Source organism: Cryptomeria japonica, chromosome 1, assembly GCF_030272615.1.
Source record: "Cryptomeria japonica chromosome 1, Sugi_1.0, whole genome shotgun sequence".
Classification (NCBI taxonomy): domain Eukaryota; kingdom Viridiplantae; phylum Streptophyta; class Pinopsida; order Cupressales; family Cupressaceae; genus Cryptomeria; species Cryptomeria japonica.
The window spans coordinates 613,297,359-613,313,362 of NC_081405.1; the positions used below are offsets into that span (position 1 = coordinate 613,297,359).

At 38.7% G+C, this 16,004-nt stretch overlaps 1 protein-coding gene across 1 annotated transcript; it reads right to left on the reverse strand.

Moving 5' to 3' along the window:
* Positions 1-236: 236 nt before the first annotated feature.
* On the reverse strand, positions 237-1,169 carry LOC131858191 (uncharacterized). Its single transcript, XM_059211311.1, has one exon. It carries the CDS (start codon positions 1,167-1,169, stop codon positions 237-239), a length of 933 nt encoding a protein of 310 aa, XP_059067294.1.
* Positions 1,170-16,004: the final 14,835 nt, after the last annotated feature.

Genomic DNA, 16,004 nt, shown 5'->3' on the forward strand with positions numbered 1-16,004 from the left:
TATTTAGGACTCTCCCTGGAGAAACTTCTAATTGCTCAATGAGTTCTATCATAGATGTTGGTCTGAGAGTTGGGATTTTGACTTCAAGGGGTAGAAAATTATGCAACAATTGTGATTGGTTTTGGGCTGCATGTGCATAGGATGATGGCAATAACATTTGTAATGAACATGGAAGACAATGCTCAGTCTCAATTTCCAACTCATAATCATTTTAGATAATGTGGGATAAGATTTCATCATTCTTCTTGCAATTGCAAAATAGAACTCCTACCAATCATCATAAGTGATTGAAGAGAATTGACTCCCTCAACCTCATCACCCAAATCAAGCCAAACTGGAGGATCATTTTCTCCATTAGGCTTAGCTAGAGGAAAAAGGATAAGCTTCTTAGTGGTATTACCATTTGAAATGGTCATATCTCTAGATTTGCAACCTGTATAGGCATTTGCAGTAGCTATCCATGGCCTCCCCAATATAACAGGATTCCCCCCCAGAGTAGCTTTAGGTGATAAAATCAAAAAATCTATTGGATATTCCCAAGAATCCAAGGTAACAATAAGGTCTTGTACAACTCCATCTGGTGTAAATGTTGAACTATCGGCCAATTGTAACATAATGGGTGTATGCCTTAGATTCATGATGCTTAATTTTTGCATCAGGCTTTTGGTCATTACATTTATGTCCGCCCCCAAGTCTATAAGAGCATTTTTAACCAAAACCCCATTAATGGTTACTTCTACTATTAGACTGCCAGGGTCAAAATACTTAGGAATTGCTACTTTCCCCAATATGATATCTACTAATTGACCCATTACATGAACAATTTGGGGGTCCTTCCTTTTCTTGTCTGGTTTCTTTAGGCACATTTCCCTTATGGCTTTACTATAGATGGGTACATCTTTTATGGCCTGAAATAAGGGTATTTTAACGCAAACATGTTTAAGTTGATCTAAAAAATCAAAGGCTGGTATTGTTGCAGATTCTTTTACTGCTAATCTTTGAGGAAATGGAAGTTCTTGCTCAACTGTTTGTGTTGGCTTAGGTTGTCTTATTGGAGTAGACTTGGTGGCTTGAGGGTGAACTTCTATTTGCTCTTCTTGTTCTAAGGGAATTTCAGTGATGATAGGCGAATGAGGAACCCTCAAGTCTTTTCTTGAGCATAATTGCATATTACTGATATTCACAACATAGGTAGGGTATTGGATAAGATCAGTAGCAAATACTTGCTACTACGCTTTGTTGTTAGGATTTGGTGTAGGATGTACTAGTAACTGAGTGGGCCTAGGTGCAATTGCATTTGGAATAGCTTGTGGCAATAGGGCTTGATGGGGAGGAGGGATAGGTGGGTGCATAAAACCAACAGATTGGTTTGGCCATTATTGTCCTCCCCTCCACTGAGGTGATGACTTCCAGTTTCCCTGAGGTGGCTGTCAATTACCTTGAGGTGGTTGTGTATTCATATTCTGGTAATTTGGCCACAAAGGTTGTTGGTTTCTCCAATGATTTTGTCCATAATTTGCCCAATTGGCAGGGTTTTGAGGTTGCCAAATGTTGTTATTATCATAGGGATTTACATAAGGAGGATTAAAAGAAAGAGGATCTTGAGGCATACCTTGCCTTGGTGCTCATGCTCTCCTTTGTACCACAAAGAATATTCATCCTTCCTCATCCTCTATTGGTCAAAATTCTGAATACTCATGCTTTCTCTCAATGCTTAAAATGTTCTTACATCTGCAATCCTTCTTTTTCTGCCTACAATGGGGATAATATTTTGCTAACATGGCCTCTGCCTCAACATGCTTCTTGTTGGCTTGAAGTGTATCCAGTTGTGTTTCCAAATTGTTTATAATGTCTTCTTTGAAATCCTTCAACAAATGAGTTATCTCCATCCTGGAAATTGTTGAAGTTTCTTTTCTTGTTGTAGCTCTAGTCGTATAATGTCTACCCTTCTTGATGGAAGCTCTAGAGTAATTTTGACAAATCTTGTTGCCTTCTTCCCATTCAACTTGAGTAATATCTCCTCCTCCCATAAGGTCAAGTGCTTCTATGCGGTCTTCATTAATTCCTCTTAGAGAAATTAATTTCAGTGATTCATCACTCAGAGTATTGTGCTTAGAATTTTTGACATTGAATAAAAACCTTTCAAGGTAATCCTCTAGACTCTCATCCTCTTTTTGTGAGATTCTGAAGATATTATCAACATGTCAATCAATTTTGTTGGAGTAATAAGGTTATTTACTTAATTAATTAAATCATTTTGATTTAATAATTAAGTCACATTTTACTTTATTCTCACTTAAGCTAAACTTAGGCACATTAATAATTATTTCATTTTAATTATTAATCATCTCATCCTAGGGTTTTTACTTTTAGGTTTTGATCTCCTTTTATAAAGATTGATCCCTTTGTAATCATTACTAATTATTGCATATACTTTTTTGCTTCAAGCTTTCAGAGTAGCTTGTTTGTGTTTCGGTATCTCTTGTACATGACAGGTTATTTGCATGTAGGTGTTCACTGGGTTCTGTGAGGTTGTATTTCACAACTTTAACATGGTATCAAAACTTTAGATATGTCGCTTCTTATTCATCTTTTGAGGGATATTGTCTTGAAAGAGAAGTTTTTTTTGCATTTTCAGTGAATTTTTACCTCTCCATTGTGTCCAGAACACTCGAAGTTAGTCAAGATTGACCTATGATTTGTCAATTTTGGCTTCACGATGCCAAATCTGAGAGGGTTTGAAGATTTTGTGTGTATCTAGATTCAAAGGGTACTTGCAATTTCAAGGAATTTTGAGCCCAAACGGACCTCACCATTGTGTCCACAGCGGCCAAAAACCCTAAGATTGACTGTCAAATCATCGAAATCCGAGCAGTTAACCTTTGAGGCAAAAAAAATTTGCCTGCACGGCCGCTTGTGCGTGCACTTCGAAAAAAATTCAGGTATATATATATATATATTCCATAAAAAATACAATCTCAAAAAAAAATTTACAAAACCAAAAAAAACAAAAGCAAAAAAACTTGTTTTTTAAGGGGCGTACCCCCTATAGGACCATATGGCCTGCAGCCGTACGAACTGCATCTATACGATTTCCAGCAAGCTGGCCCCATCAATAATAGTTAGTAGTCAACCACCGACCAGTAGCCAATCACTAGCCACCCTCCACCAGTAGCCAATAGCCAATAGCCAGTAGCCAGCCACCAGACTGTTGCCCCTTCATTTCCACGCCGCCACCTCCGTCGTCAAACCACCACAACGTTATCATCGAACCTTTTTCCAGCGCCACAAAATTTTTCCGATGGTATTTTCCGGCAAGGGATTTTTTTTTCCAGTGGAAGGGAATATTCTCAAAATATTTTTATGATGTCAACATGACATTGTGTTGATGTCAATGGTACAGTCAGCTAAGCATGGCCCCTTTGACCCTCTTTATGCCCTAAAAGAGGGGTTTTTTCTTTTGGCCTTAACTTGGGCATACGATCTCGCTTTTTAGCAAACGAGATATCGTCAGAAATCCGATTTCGCCAACTTTCCAATGATGTGGGTCTCATCACCTCTTTTTTTGTTGTTGGTGCATTCTACACCAATTCAAAGTCAGAGGTGTTGTTTTTATTCTCGAGCTCATAACTTTTCACCAGTTTCTCCATTTTCGCAATTCCAACAGCGTTGGGACCGTGTTTCAGAGCTCTTCACAACCATCCATGCACTTTTTCCATATTTTACTCCAGGTACATTTTATTTGGTGTTTTATGTTTTCACACTCTAGTGAATTACTTGGGCATATGAGCACGTGGAAACTTCTCGTTTGCATGGGATGACTCGTTTTTGGTTGTTCTTCATGTATTTCCAGTCTTGTGTCTTCGTTTGAAATTTCGAGTTTTCATTGTAAGCACTTATTATTTTGTAAATGCACTGAGATAAAGTGCCTATGTATTGCACATGTATTATGGGATCTTGCACATCATTTTTTGTGCCTTATTGTACTTTCACTATGATATAAAGTGTCATGGGGGTTTGATGTTTGCCTTTGTTTTGCCTTCATACCTTTCTCATACGTGTGTGCCTTGGTTTGCACACCCTTTGTATTTGCTTGTACTTTCATGTTTGCACGTTCATATGTTCTTGGTTCTTCTTCATGCACTACATTATGGCATTTATATTCAGTGTACCTATCATACCTCTCCCTTGTCAGCATTATGGGGGGTTTTCTATTGTTGGTGCTAATGCTTCCTTGGTTTCACATTGGAGTGAGCTATGTATTCAGTATTTGTTCCTATGTCCTAGGTGGATGCAACGACTAGTTACCCATGCATTTAAGTGAGATGGAGCACTTACCATATGGACACTCTTACATTCCTATTTCTAGAGGTGACCTTCAATTTTTCACTTGATCAGTTCTTTCGACTATTGGTACTTGTGCCATCTGTATCTTCGGGTTCCAGATGTTTTTCCCGTGTTTGCCATCTGATTTGGATTCGAGTAGTGTCATTGAGGCCACTCATGTAGATTCATTTATTCTTGATCCTAATCATCTTTTGTTTCAAAGGATGTTCTTATTTTAGCATCATAGTTGTCATTCTATGACATTGTTTGTAGCTTCTTCATGCTTCAATGTTTCTTCATGCTCGTCTTTTGTTCCTATCTTTTGGAACATTCTTGTTTGGAGGCTTCTTAGTCCTTCACTTGTGTTTCTCTTCTTGGAGAGGAGTTTTGTTCTCATAGGGTTTTCTCCTTTTTCTCCACTTTACAAAGATTTCATTGTACTTGGGTACCTCATCAGGCTTTGTTGTTGGGAACCATTTTTTTGCTTTCATACATCTAGTCCTTAGTTTTTTAGCTTCTCCCTAAGTTCATCTTAAGGGGGGGTGTTGGAGTAATAAGGTTATTTACTCAATTAATTAAATCATCTCGATTTAATAATTAAGTCACCTTTTACTTTATTTTCACTTAAGCTAAACTTAGGCACATTAATAATTAATTAATTATTAATTATTAATTAGCTCATCCTGGGGTTTTTACTTTTAGGTTTTGATCTCCTTTTATAAGGATTGATCCCTTTGTAATCATTACTAATTATTTCATATACTTTTTTGCTTCAGGTTTTCAGAGCACCTTGTTTGTGTTTCAGTAACTCTTGTACGTGACAGGTTATTTGCATGCAAGTGTTCACTGGGTTCTGTGAGGTTGTATTTCACAACTTTAACAAATTCCCCTACAATAGACCTTATATTTCTCCAGGAACTTTGTCTTCATTTCATCCCAAGTAGTTACTGAATCTTCTACCTAAGCTCATAAACCACCTAAGAGCAACTTCTTTCAGTGTAGCAAGGAATAATTTGAGTTTATGGGCATTAGTGGTGTAATCATAACTTCTACAGAGGATATCAAATTTAAACAAGAAGGTGTCTGGGTCTTCTGTGATGAGGCCATAAAATCTAGGGAGAGAGGAGGCTAGAATATTTGTAAGGTTCACATTGTCATGCTGATCAAGAATAGGGAACTTAAAACTAGGGTTAACGAGTGGTGCATTACCTCCACCACCAAGAGTTTCCATTGGACCTTGATAAACAACCAAAGGTTGAATATTCTCTTCGGGAGGTCCAGATAAGAAATTAAGGTCTCCTTCCACAAGTTCAAGTGAGGAAGTATTACAGTTTCCTGAGTCCACAAAAAATTCAGCAAAATGATTTATTTCCTGGTCTCGGTAAGGACTTATTTCAAGATTAGACCGAGAGAGAAGAAATCTTCCTAGAGTATCCCTCCTTCGTCCCCTATGCATGTAGAATTTTCCCCAATTCACAAATTTTGGGTAATAGATGTATTTTCTTATTCCTAAATGATTCAAAGGTGACTAAACTTGTGATAACATTGAACTAGAAACCTAGAAATCCTAAATCCTATATCCCCAATAAGTTCTTAGTTTGACACCATCCCCAGTAATGATGCCAAAAATGTTGGTTCCTAATAATGCCTTAGTAATTTAGACACATGATCTTGACTTAATGGTTCAATTCCTTGTATCTCATAGTTACTAACTCATAATCAAAAATTCATTTGCTTTATCAGCCTAGGAACATATAACTTGAAATAGGTCTGCACTATATGTGCACCAAGAAACTCACGAGGACTGTTGATTTAACGTGAAGAGGCTTAATGAAAAATGAAAGGAAAGCATCAAATTCTCATGTTACTTTACTGACATCAACCTAGTCTATCATAGACAAAACCTATATATTCATACAAAAAACGAACTAACTAACTCGTAACATAATATTTTGTTTTCACTTGGTTGCAAGAATAGACACATAATGAAATTCCTATGGTTGCAGGACAACCAACTGAAAGATTTAAGCGACATAAATGAACTTGCTAATAAACTTACCTAATAAAGCAATAAAGTGACAAATATGGAACGCTCCCTAAGTGGGCCCCCCTGGATGAGCTTCCAGAATCCTAACCAGATCTAAGAACTATGACAACATCATTGACACAGTGATTCTTTAACAATAATAATGACGGAAATGAAGTCTCTTACTCTTTAGTCAGATTGCAAACATAATATACTAAGTTCTGAAAAAAGATAAAATTGCATTACATTACTCCATCCTTAAGCCGATGGATTTATAAGAAATTATATATCTAACTTATTACTCAGTCGATCCACTCCCAACAAACTAGGAGGACAACTCTTATTGAAAGTAAATACATAGAAAAATGAATCATCTCAAGACTCGATCTCATGCGCAAATATGGAACAAAGCTCTCTCTAGATATCCTCGATTATCCGACATGTGTTTTGAAACAAACAACTATCTCAACTACAACTAGGAGTCTTATTAGAGAATCTACTACTGGCTTGATTGGTTCAACGAATTCCATCTGATTGTGACTGCAACTCCATGAAACAACAACATATGTCCCTTGTTGACTCAGTCTTACTTACTAGTTGCACACACCGAGGTTAACGTGCACAACACACATATGCATAATATTTCCTTTAATCAACATTCAATCAAGCATTCCCACATCATTAATATAGATTTCTTATATCATTTATAAGACTTTCTAGCAGATAACAAGGCTAATAAGTCAAACACAAAAAGGCTTATATCTATCATAATCATAATGTCTAATCATGAAATGATAGTTCTTATTCAACGTAGAGGTCATGTAAAAAGACCAAAAAGGTGACTCATCAACATCCTTTTATTTAATAATTACTTTTGTCAGTTATACAATGCCAAGCCTACAAATTACAACCAAGAAGACTATGTAAAGGACAACGGTTACATTTTCCTCGCTTCTATAATGCATCTACTCCTTAACACATCAAATGAGCCTTCATTAATACATCAATTTAAATTAGTCCTCTATAAATTGACATAGGTTTTTACATTAGTATAGGACTGTAGAACACCTCTCTGTGTGATAATTGTAAATTACTCTATTTTATGGTTGATAATTTTCTTGTCTCTCCTACACTTTTTTTAAACTCATGTTTATTATTATTCTACCTTTAAAATTAAAAAGTTACCAAATATTTAATTTTATCTAATTTTAAAGTGAAATTTTTGTGTTGAGTTAATAAGGTCGTGGGATTTAAGATGTAGATTCAAATTTGAAATCTTAAAGCAACATCTAAATGTAAATTTATAAATGGTCATTAAGACAATTAGTAAATTGAATATATTGAGTAAAACTACATAATGCATTAGGGGAGGATGTCCCTCTTGTAGTCTCTACTAGTATGGGTTAAGATAAAAATCTCCTCTTACCTATTAATAACTTTTTAAATGTCTAAATAAATCTAATAAGATGTATCTATAAAAACATAAATCAATTTATATTTAATTATAAAATTTTGCTTGAAATTATAATATTTAATATTTATCATAGAAAATAAATGTGAAAAAGAAAGGCACTCAACTCTAGATTTGAAGAAAAATAATTCAATATGAGATCGAAATGTAAATTCCCCTAGAATTAGAAATATTCTCCTTCTTTATATGTTGCTTCAAATCTAGACTATTATATGTACTTTGCATGAAGGTTTGAGTTCACAAGTATGGGTTACTTTTATGTATGCAAATTGCATCACTAATCACTGTATATGGTGAAAATGGATAGCAATAAACAACAAAATTGAAAGACTAAAATGGATTCAACCACCAAACCCTAGCCTAACAATGAACAAAGATCCACCATAACATATGAAGATAACCTAAGACAATGCAAAACAACTCAAAAATCACAAAGATTATACCATCACATGTCCACTAGGGTTTTGATCTCCATTCTTCCTATCTCCATTGATCTTGTTTGATATGCTTGCTCTCAGATTTTTGTATGCACAAGAGCTCAACAAAGAACGGAATGTGGTTGCAAGTAGAATTGTAGTGTAGTCAATTGATCAAGTAGTTAGAGTTCTTCCTTAGAATGCTTCATTAGGGTTTGACAATGAAGAAAGCATCTCCTTAAATAGAAGACACAATAAGAAATGGAGGGTTAAGATTGAGAGGTGTAAAAAGAGAGGTCGGCTAGGATTAGAGGGTAGGTATAGGAAATACCAAAATAATGAAAGAGGTAGGTAGTGTAGGAATTAAGAGATGAGTGACATGTGTCATGTGTAGAAAAAGATAATGAACTAATTAAATAAATAAAGATTTATTTAATTAATAGAAGAAGTAGGACAATTAAATAAATAAAATATTTATTTAATTTAGGAAAGGAATGATTTAAATAAATAAATGTATTTATTTAAATGAGAATTAAGGCTAGAAGAGGATAAATGAATTAATTAAATAAATAAAAATTTATTTAATTAATAGAAGAATTAGGCTTAGATAATTAAATAAATAAAATATTTATTTAATTAAACATGACAATTTTAGGTGTCTACATTTTGCCCCTCTTTGAGACAATGCGGCTTGTCGCGTTGTTTCAAAGAAGATAAGATGAACTGATACAGAGTTGCCCCAAGATGGGAATTATATGCCCCCTCGAGAGATTGGATGAAAATGTCTGAAAAGATTGCAGACAATCTCTCGATAAGAAAGATGGAATAGAATGGACTGAGCGAATAATGTGACAAAGTCACAGGATGAAGAATACTGACTCGGGAAATGAAGGGCAGGGCTAGGGTAGGCTATAAGATAGACCACGGGCAAAAGACATCGTCATTGTCATCCACACCCTTAGCGAGAAAAGAGCAGCAGCAGTCAGCAGCGATGGCATTCGTTCATAGATTCGACCGTGTCCGCCGATTCCAGCGACCAGCCGATGCAGGAGAGCCGGTAAGTACCCGAAAACCTCCTCGTACTTTCACGCATTTCGAGTTTTGTCATTAATGCATGTTTAGGAGCAATAAATGCGCTAGGAATAGGATAGTGTAAAAGTGCAAAAACGCGCAACCGCGTCTGTGTCAGCGCCAGGCGCGTCTGTGTCCAACAGGCGCGTCTGTGTCGGATCCAGGCGCGTCTGTGCCTGGAACCGCGTTTGTGTTGATTGCGGACGCGTTTGTGAAATGCAGAAGCGTCTGTGATTTGTAGGAGCGTTTATGTCATGCAGGGACGTCTGTGTTCCCTGGTCACGTTTGTGTCTGGCATAGGCACGTTTGTGTTCAGAAAGCGCGTCTGTGTTGCAGAGGCACGTTTATGCAGTCTATAAGCGCGTTTAGGAGTGTAAAGCGCGTTTGTGTTGTAAAAGTGCGTTTATGTTTAAATGCATGGTTTTAGTCCTTTAGGTCAAATCGGCAGTTCTGTGATGAACATACGCTGTCGATTGGATAAGCTGCTGAGAGGATACACTCAAGCAGGTCCTCTAGGAAGATTAGGATAGATTAAGGCACTTTGTGATGAACAGGGAGCACCAGGATAGGTAGCACTTTGTGATGAACAGGGAGTGCGAATGTGAGTGACACTTTGTGATGAACAGGGAATGTCATACACGTAGTACTTTGTGATGAACAGGGAGCACTACTAGGATAGATAGCAACACTTTGTGATGAACAGTGAGTGTCACTAGGGTAGATAACCATATGCATTTAGGTAGCAAGTAGCATTTTGTGATAAACAGTGAATGCCACGATAACTGACAAGATTGATTGTGTGACTGCAGGAGTATTTGCCGATGTTGGAGTCACGGGAGAGATTCCCGTCGACTCAGAGACTGCGACCAGAGTTGTCTATCCAGGACATGATTTCCGTTGAGGAGATGGGCCTCACACATATGCTCTATGTGCCCGAGTTTCGGGCAAACATGGGGTTGCTGACTGCGTTGGCTGAGAGATGGCACTCAGAGACATGCACGTTTCACCTGCCGATGGGTGAGATGACAGTGACATTAGAGGATGTATACAGGATATTACATGTTCCCATTGATGGAGAGTTGATCCCCTATGACCGTGACGGTGACAGAGAGGCCTTGAGACGGGTTTTTCAGGATCCTGAGTTGGAGATGCGAGCAGGGCATGTAGCCTGGGACACCATGACTGCCACAGGATTAGCATTGCCGGCAGTTGTTGGGGGAGTGATCAGTGAGTTCCTCTGTATCAGTTTTGTACCATTTTGTATAATGATGTAGACACCTGCGGGTGATTGTAGCCATATGATTCTTTTGACATCATTGTATCATGACACATTTGATTATATATATGAGATGATTCATCTTTGCGACAGCTATATGCATGTGTACCTTATGTGATGAAATGTTCTTATGTGATACATGTTTTATGATATGGATGCTTATATGATGCAATGCAATATATCTTGTTCTTTTATGTTGTATATGTGATGCATGATGCAAATGTGAATGTATGTAATGCAAATGAATATGATAATGCAAATGATTATTTACATAATGAAAATGTGAGATGTGCTAACATGTGTTGTATGCAGGATGCGATGCAATTGTGATATCTATATGTATGTATGAAATGCTTATATGTGGTGATGTAGGTGTAACTATATGAAATGCAAATGTTTTTGGTGTGTCACTATACTCAGTCATGTGATAGTGGGCTACACGGACTCGAGAAGGACAATGAAAGTCAATCAAGAAAGGGGGATGGAAGACAGAAGATATGAAGGTGAAAGAGCTTCTTGTGCGTTATCATCATTGAGCTTTATTATGGCAGGTAGGTTATGACAATCGAGGCATTTGTTCGGCCCAGAAAGTCATTGTACCTGTTTGCATGGAGATAAGACAGTCACAAACAAGGAATGCCCCAGTTCATACTAGACTCACAGTGTCCTCATATCCTTGGACAAGTCATAGCATTACTAAGAGACAATCCACAGACAGCAAATGCAAATAGGTGACGATACCCCATCCTCGCCTTTCTAGTCAAAGACATCCTGGAAAAGCTAAAAGACATGTCACCAAAAAGATAAAATCAAAAGAAAACCAAGACTCGACACCAACATTCACTGTGGTCCTCAAGTTTGTGTCTCTTGTCACTTGTTTAAGTCAAATTCGATTGTGGTCACAATGTTCACTTTCACAAAAAGGATAGATAGCACTGAACCATATGTTGTCTGAGTCTGTTGAAAGATTTGATTTTGTTGAAGCCCATTGTTGCTGTTGTGTCTCATCTGAAACTAACTGAATCCATGAAACTGATACTTTATTGCGGAGAAGGCGGAACTTTATTGTGGACTGGCGATGCAGATGCTGCTTTATTGCGGATTGTGCGCGAATAGACTGAAGAAAGCTGAAAGAAACTGTACTCCTCGAAGCATGTGATGTTCTCAGTTCCACACCCATTACTAGACGTAGGATTTGGCCGTAGTCACAGATAGGATCTGATTTATTATGGATGGAAAAGGGAGTGAAAAGGGAGGGTTATGGATGGCTAACCAATCTTAGGTAGATCAATAACAAGCCATGATGGGAATGGGTAAATTTATTGTGAGTGAATAAGTTGTGAGTGTGTGCAAAGTGAAAGGATGAAAGTGAATCCTGAAGGAGGGAGGAGCAAAGTCCCTACGCATGGCACTGGTGACCCAGTTTTCACCATGGTACTTGCCCAGGGCGCCACCGAAGTGGTTTTCACCGTTGGACGAAATTATTTCTCTTTACTTTTTTGATTTTTCAATTTTTTTGTTGTCACAAGGCGCCTGTTTGCCAGGTTTTCACCAAGTAACGATTTTTTTGCGTTTTATAATTTTTTTTTGTATTTTTGAAAAAAAATTTGATTTTTTTGTATTTTGTGAAATTAGGATGTTCCAAAGAGCTTATGTGTAGAATCTGCAAAGGTGCATGCTGTTGATAGGATCCTCCAAGGGTTCACCTTCTGTAGTTGAGAGCTGATATGCCCCAGATCCATATGCTGCTGTGATAATGTAAGGACCAAGCCAGTTGGGTTCAAATTTACCCTTCTTTTCTCTATCTTGCTGATTCTTGGGGTTCTCTCTGAGGACTAAGTCACCTACCTCAAATGTGCGAGGCTTGACCTTGTGATTGTAACTACGACTCATTCGTTGTTGGTAAGCCTTGAGATGATTAAAAGCAGTGTGTCGTCGTTCCTCCAGCAGTTCTAGTTCTTGTAAGCGAGAGACCCTGTAGTCTTCGTCGTCGATTATGTTTCTCAGGGAGACCCGTAAAGAAGGTAACTCGACCTCAATAGGCAAGATGGCTTCAGCGCCGTAGACAAGTGAGTAGGGTGTAGCTCCTGTGGGTGTGCGGACACTGGTACGATAAGCCCAAAGTGCGGGATTGAGTTGGACATGCCAGTTACGGCCAGCGTCGTCGACTGTCTTTTTAAGGATTTTGAGAATTGTTTTGTTAGACGCCTCAGCTTGGCCATTACCTTGGGGGTAGTATGGTGTGGAGAAACGATGAAAGATATGGAAGCGCTCACAGAGTTCACGAACATCCTGGTTCTTGAAAGGACGCCCGTTATCAGTGATAATGGAAGTAGGAATCCCGTATCGGCAAATGATGTAGTTCAGAATGAAAGTAGCGATTTGTTTCCCAGTAACTTGTGTGAGAGGCACGGCTTCAATCCACTTTGTGAAATACTCTGTGGCTGTGATAATGAATTTATGTCCATTGGAAGAAGGAGGGTGAATCTTGCCTATGAGATCGAGTCCCCACTGACAAAAGGGCCAAGGAGATGCAAGTGGCTGTAGTTCTTGCGCTGGTGCATGTATGAGGTCTCCATGAATTTGACACTGCTTACACTTCTTGACAAACTGATATGCATCTTTTTCCATAGTAGGCCAGTAGTATCCAGTCCTGATGAGTTTCTTGGCCAAGGTAGGACCACTAGTATGCGGACCACATATCCCTTTGTGTACTTCTCGTAACGCAATCTGAGCTTCGTCACTCTCTAAACATCTAAGGAGGGTGCCATCTAGACCTCGTCGGTATAGGATATCAGCTAGGATAACGTATCGGGAGGATTGGCGAATGAAAGTGCGGCGTTGGTTGTTCGATAGATCGGGAGGTAAGATATTGTCGCGAAGGTATGTGAATATGGAACCATATAACTGGGATTCAGGACTAACAACACATATCATTTCCGTAGGAGTGATCTCATATGATGGAATCAGCAAGTTGTCAACCAGGAACTCATAACGAGTCTCATTTTGCGGTAAATCAATGAGCGAAGCAATTGTAGCCATGGCATCAGCAGCACGATTATGTTCTCTTGGTATCTGCTCAAACTCTATCTTTGCAAAGTGTTGTTTCAGATCATCTACCAGTTGTTTGTAAGGCATTAGCTTTTCATCCTTTGTTTGATAATCATCAGTTGCTTGACGGATGACAAGTTGAGAATCGCCAAAAACACGAAGTTCCTGGATCTTCCACTGAACTGCAATTCTTAGCCCCGTTGTTAATGCCTCGTATTCCGCTATATTGTTGGTGCAAGGAAATGATAAGCGGTATGACTTTGGTATAGAATCGCCTTGGGGAGTTATAAAGAGTATACCCGCTCCTGCCCCGTGCTGTGTGTATGAGCCATCAAAGTATAGTTGCCATGGCTTTGCAGGTGATATTGTTAGAATGGACTCATCTGGAAATTCTGACTGTAGAGGAACATCATCTATCATGGGAGCATCTGCCAGTTGATCTGCGATGGCTTGTCCTTTGATTGCTTTTCTGTCCACGTATTCAATGTCGAATTCACTCAAAATCATTACCCACTTGGCCAGCCGCCCAGTAAGTGTAGCTTTGTTGAGAAGATATTTTAGTGGATCAATTCTGGCAATCAACTTAGTCTTGTGAGTAAGCATATAATGTCGTAATTTTTGTGAAGCGAAGACCACAGCGAGACATGCACGCTCAATTGGTGTGTAGTTTAGCTCATATCCCACCAATGTGCGACTGATATAGTAGACCGCTTTTTCCTTTCCGTCAGGTATTTGTTGTGCTAGGAGTGCCCCCAGTGCTGTTGGAGTAGCTGATATGTAAAGTAGCAATGGTTGATCCTGAATTGGTGGCATCAAAACTGGCGGGTTCAAAAGATAGTCCTTAAGCGCCTGAAAAGCCTGTTGACAGTTCTCATTCCATTTGAACTTAATGTTTTTGTGTAGCAGGTGCTGGAAAGGATTACACTTATCTGCAAGTTGTGCTATGAATCTTCGTATGGACTGGAGTCTCCCTTGTAAAGACCGAAGTTGACTGATATTCTTGGGTGGCGGCATGTCCAAGATAGCCTTGACTTTTGCTGGATCAGCTTCTATTCCTCTTTTAGACACAATGAATCCTAGGAGCTTCCCGGAGGTTACTCCAAAGACACATTTCTTTGGATTTAATCTTACCTTGTATTTTTCCAGCCTATCAAAAGCAACTGAAAGTATGTCCAAGTGTGTATTTCTGTCTATTGATTTAACCAAAAGGTCGTCAACATAATCTTCCACCGTTACATGCATGAGATCATGGAAGATAGTAGTCATGGCTCGTTGATACGTGGCACCTGCATTTTTCAGCCCAAAGGGCATGACATTCCAGCAGAAGGTTCCCCATGGACAAGTGAATGATGTTTTATGTTGGTCTTCAGGTGCAATCCTGATCTGATTATATCCGGAAAATCCGTCCATTAAAGATAACATCTCATGGCCTGCTGTGAGATCAACAATTAAATCAATGTTTGGTAATGGGAAATCGTCCTTCGGACAAGCCTTGTTGATATCCCTGAAGTCTGTACATATTCGGATGCTGCGATCTGGTTTGCTGACAGGTACTAAATTGGAAATCCATTCAGGATAATCAATTGGGCGTATGAATCCGACATCTAGTAATTTTTCCAGCTTTGCCTTGACTAATAATGCCACCTGTGGATGCATTTTCCTCAATTTCTGCTTTACTGGTTTTGCCCCCGGTTTAACTGTTAAATGATGCATTACTAAATCGGGGTCTAGTCCAGGCATATCAGCATAAGACCATGCGAAGTTGACTTGTCGTTCCTTAAAGAAGCTTATGAATTTTGCTCTCTCGGCCTCTGTCAATGATTGAGCCAAAAATATGTTGTGTGGAACCTCTGCTGTACCAATGTTTGTCTTTATAGTCTCCTCTACCAACATGGATGATTTTTCCTCGTATGATGCTAGGAGAATGTCAAGCCTTCCATCTTCGGGCGCCTCAGAGAGGTTTTCACCCTCAGATACGTCCTTTCTTTTTACTTTTTTAGAGTCAGATAGCGCCACAGTGTGGTTTTCGCCATAAGACCCTTGTTTTGTTTTTATTTTCACATTTTTGCGACTAGAAGGCCCGACACCCTCACCAAAGTATGCCATGTTATTAAGCTCTATGGCGTATCCTGCTTTATGGTCTCCAAGAGGAAGATCTTCGCGAATGCCAAGATAATCAACAATAGCTTCGTCATTTTGAAATGTATCAAACTGTGGTGGTCCATCCTGATCCCAGTCAATGAGTTGGGGGTGAACGAGGGGAAGGTCTTTAGTGTTTTTAGAGTCTGCAAGGCTAATAGTGAAGATGTGGTTATATTCAGGTATGTCAAGGTAGTCATCGAGGTCGTCAATGGCACTCTCCTCATC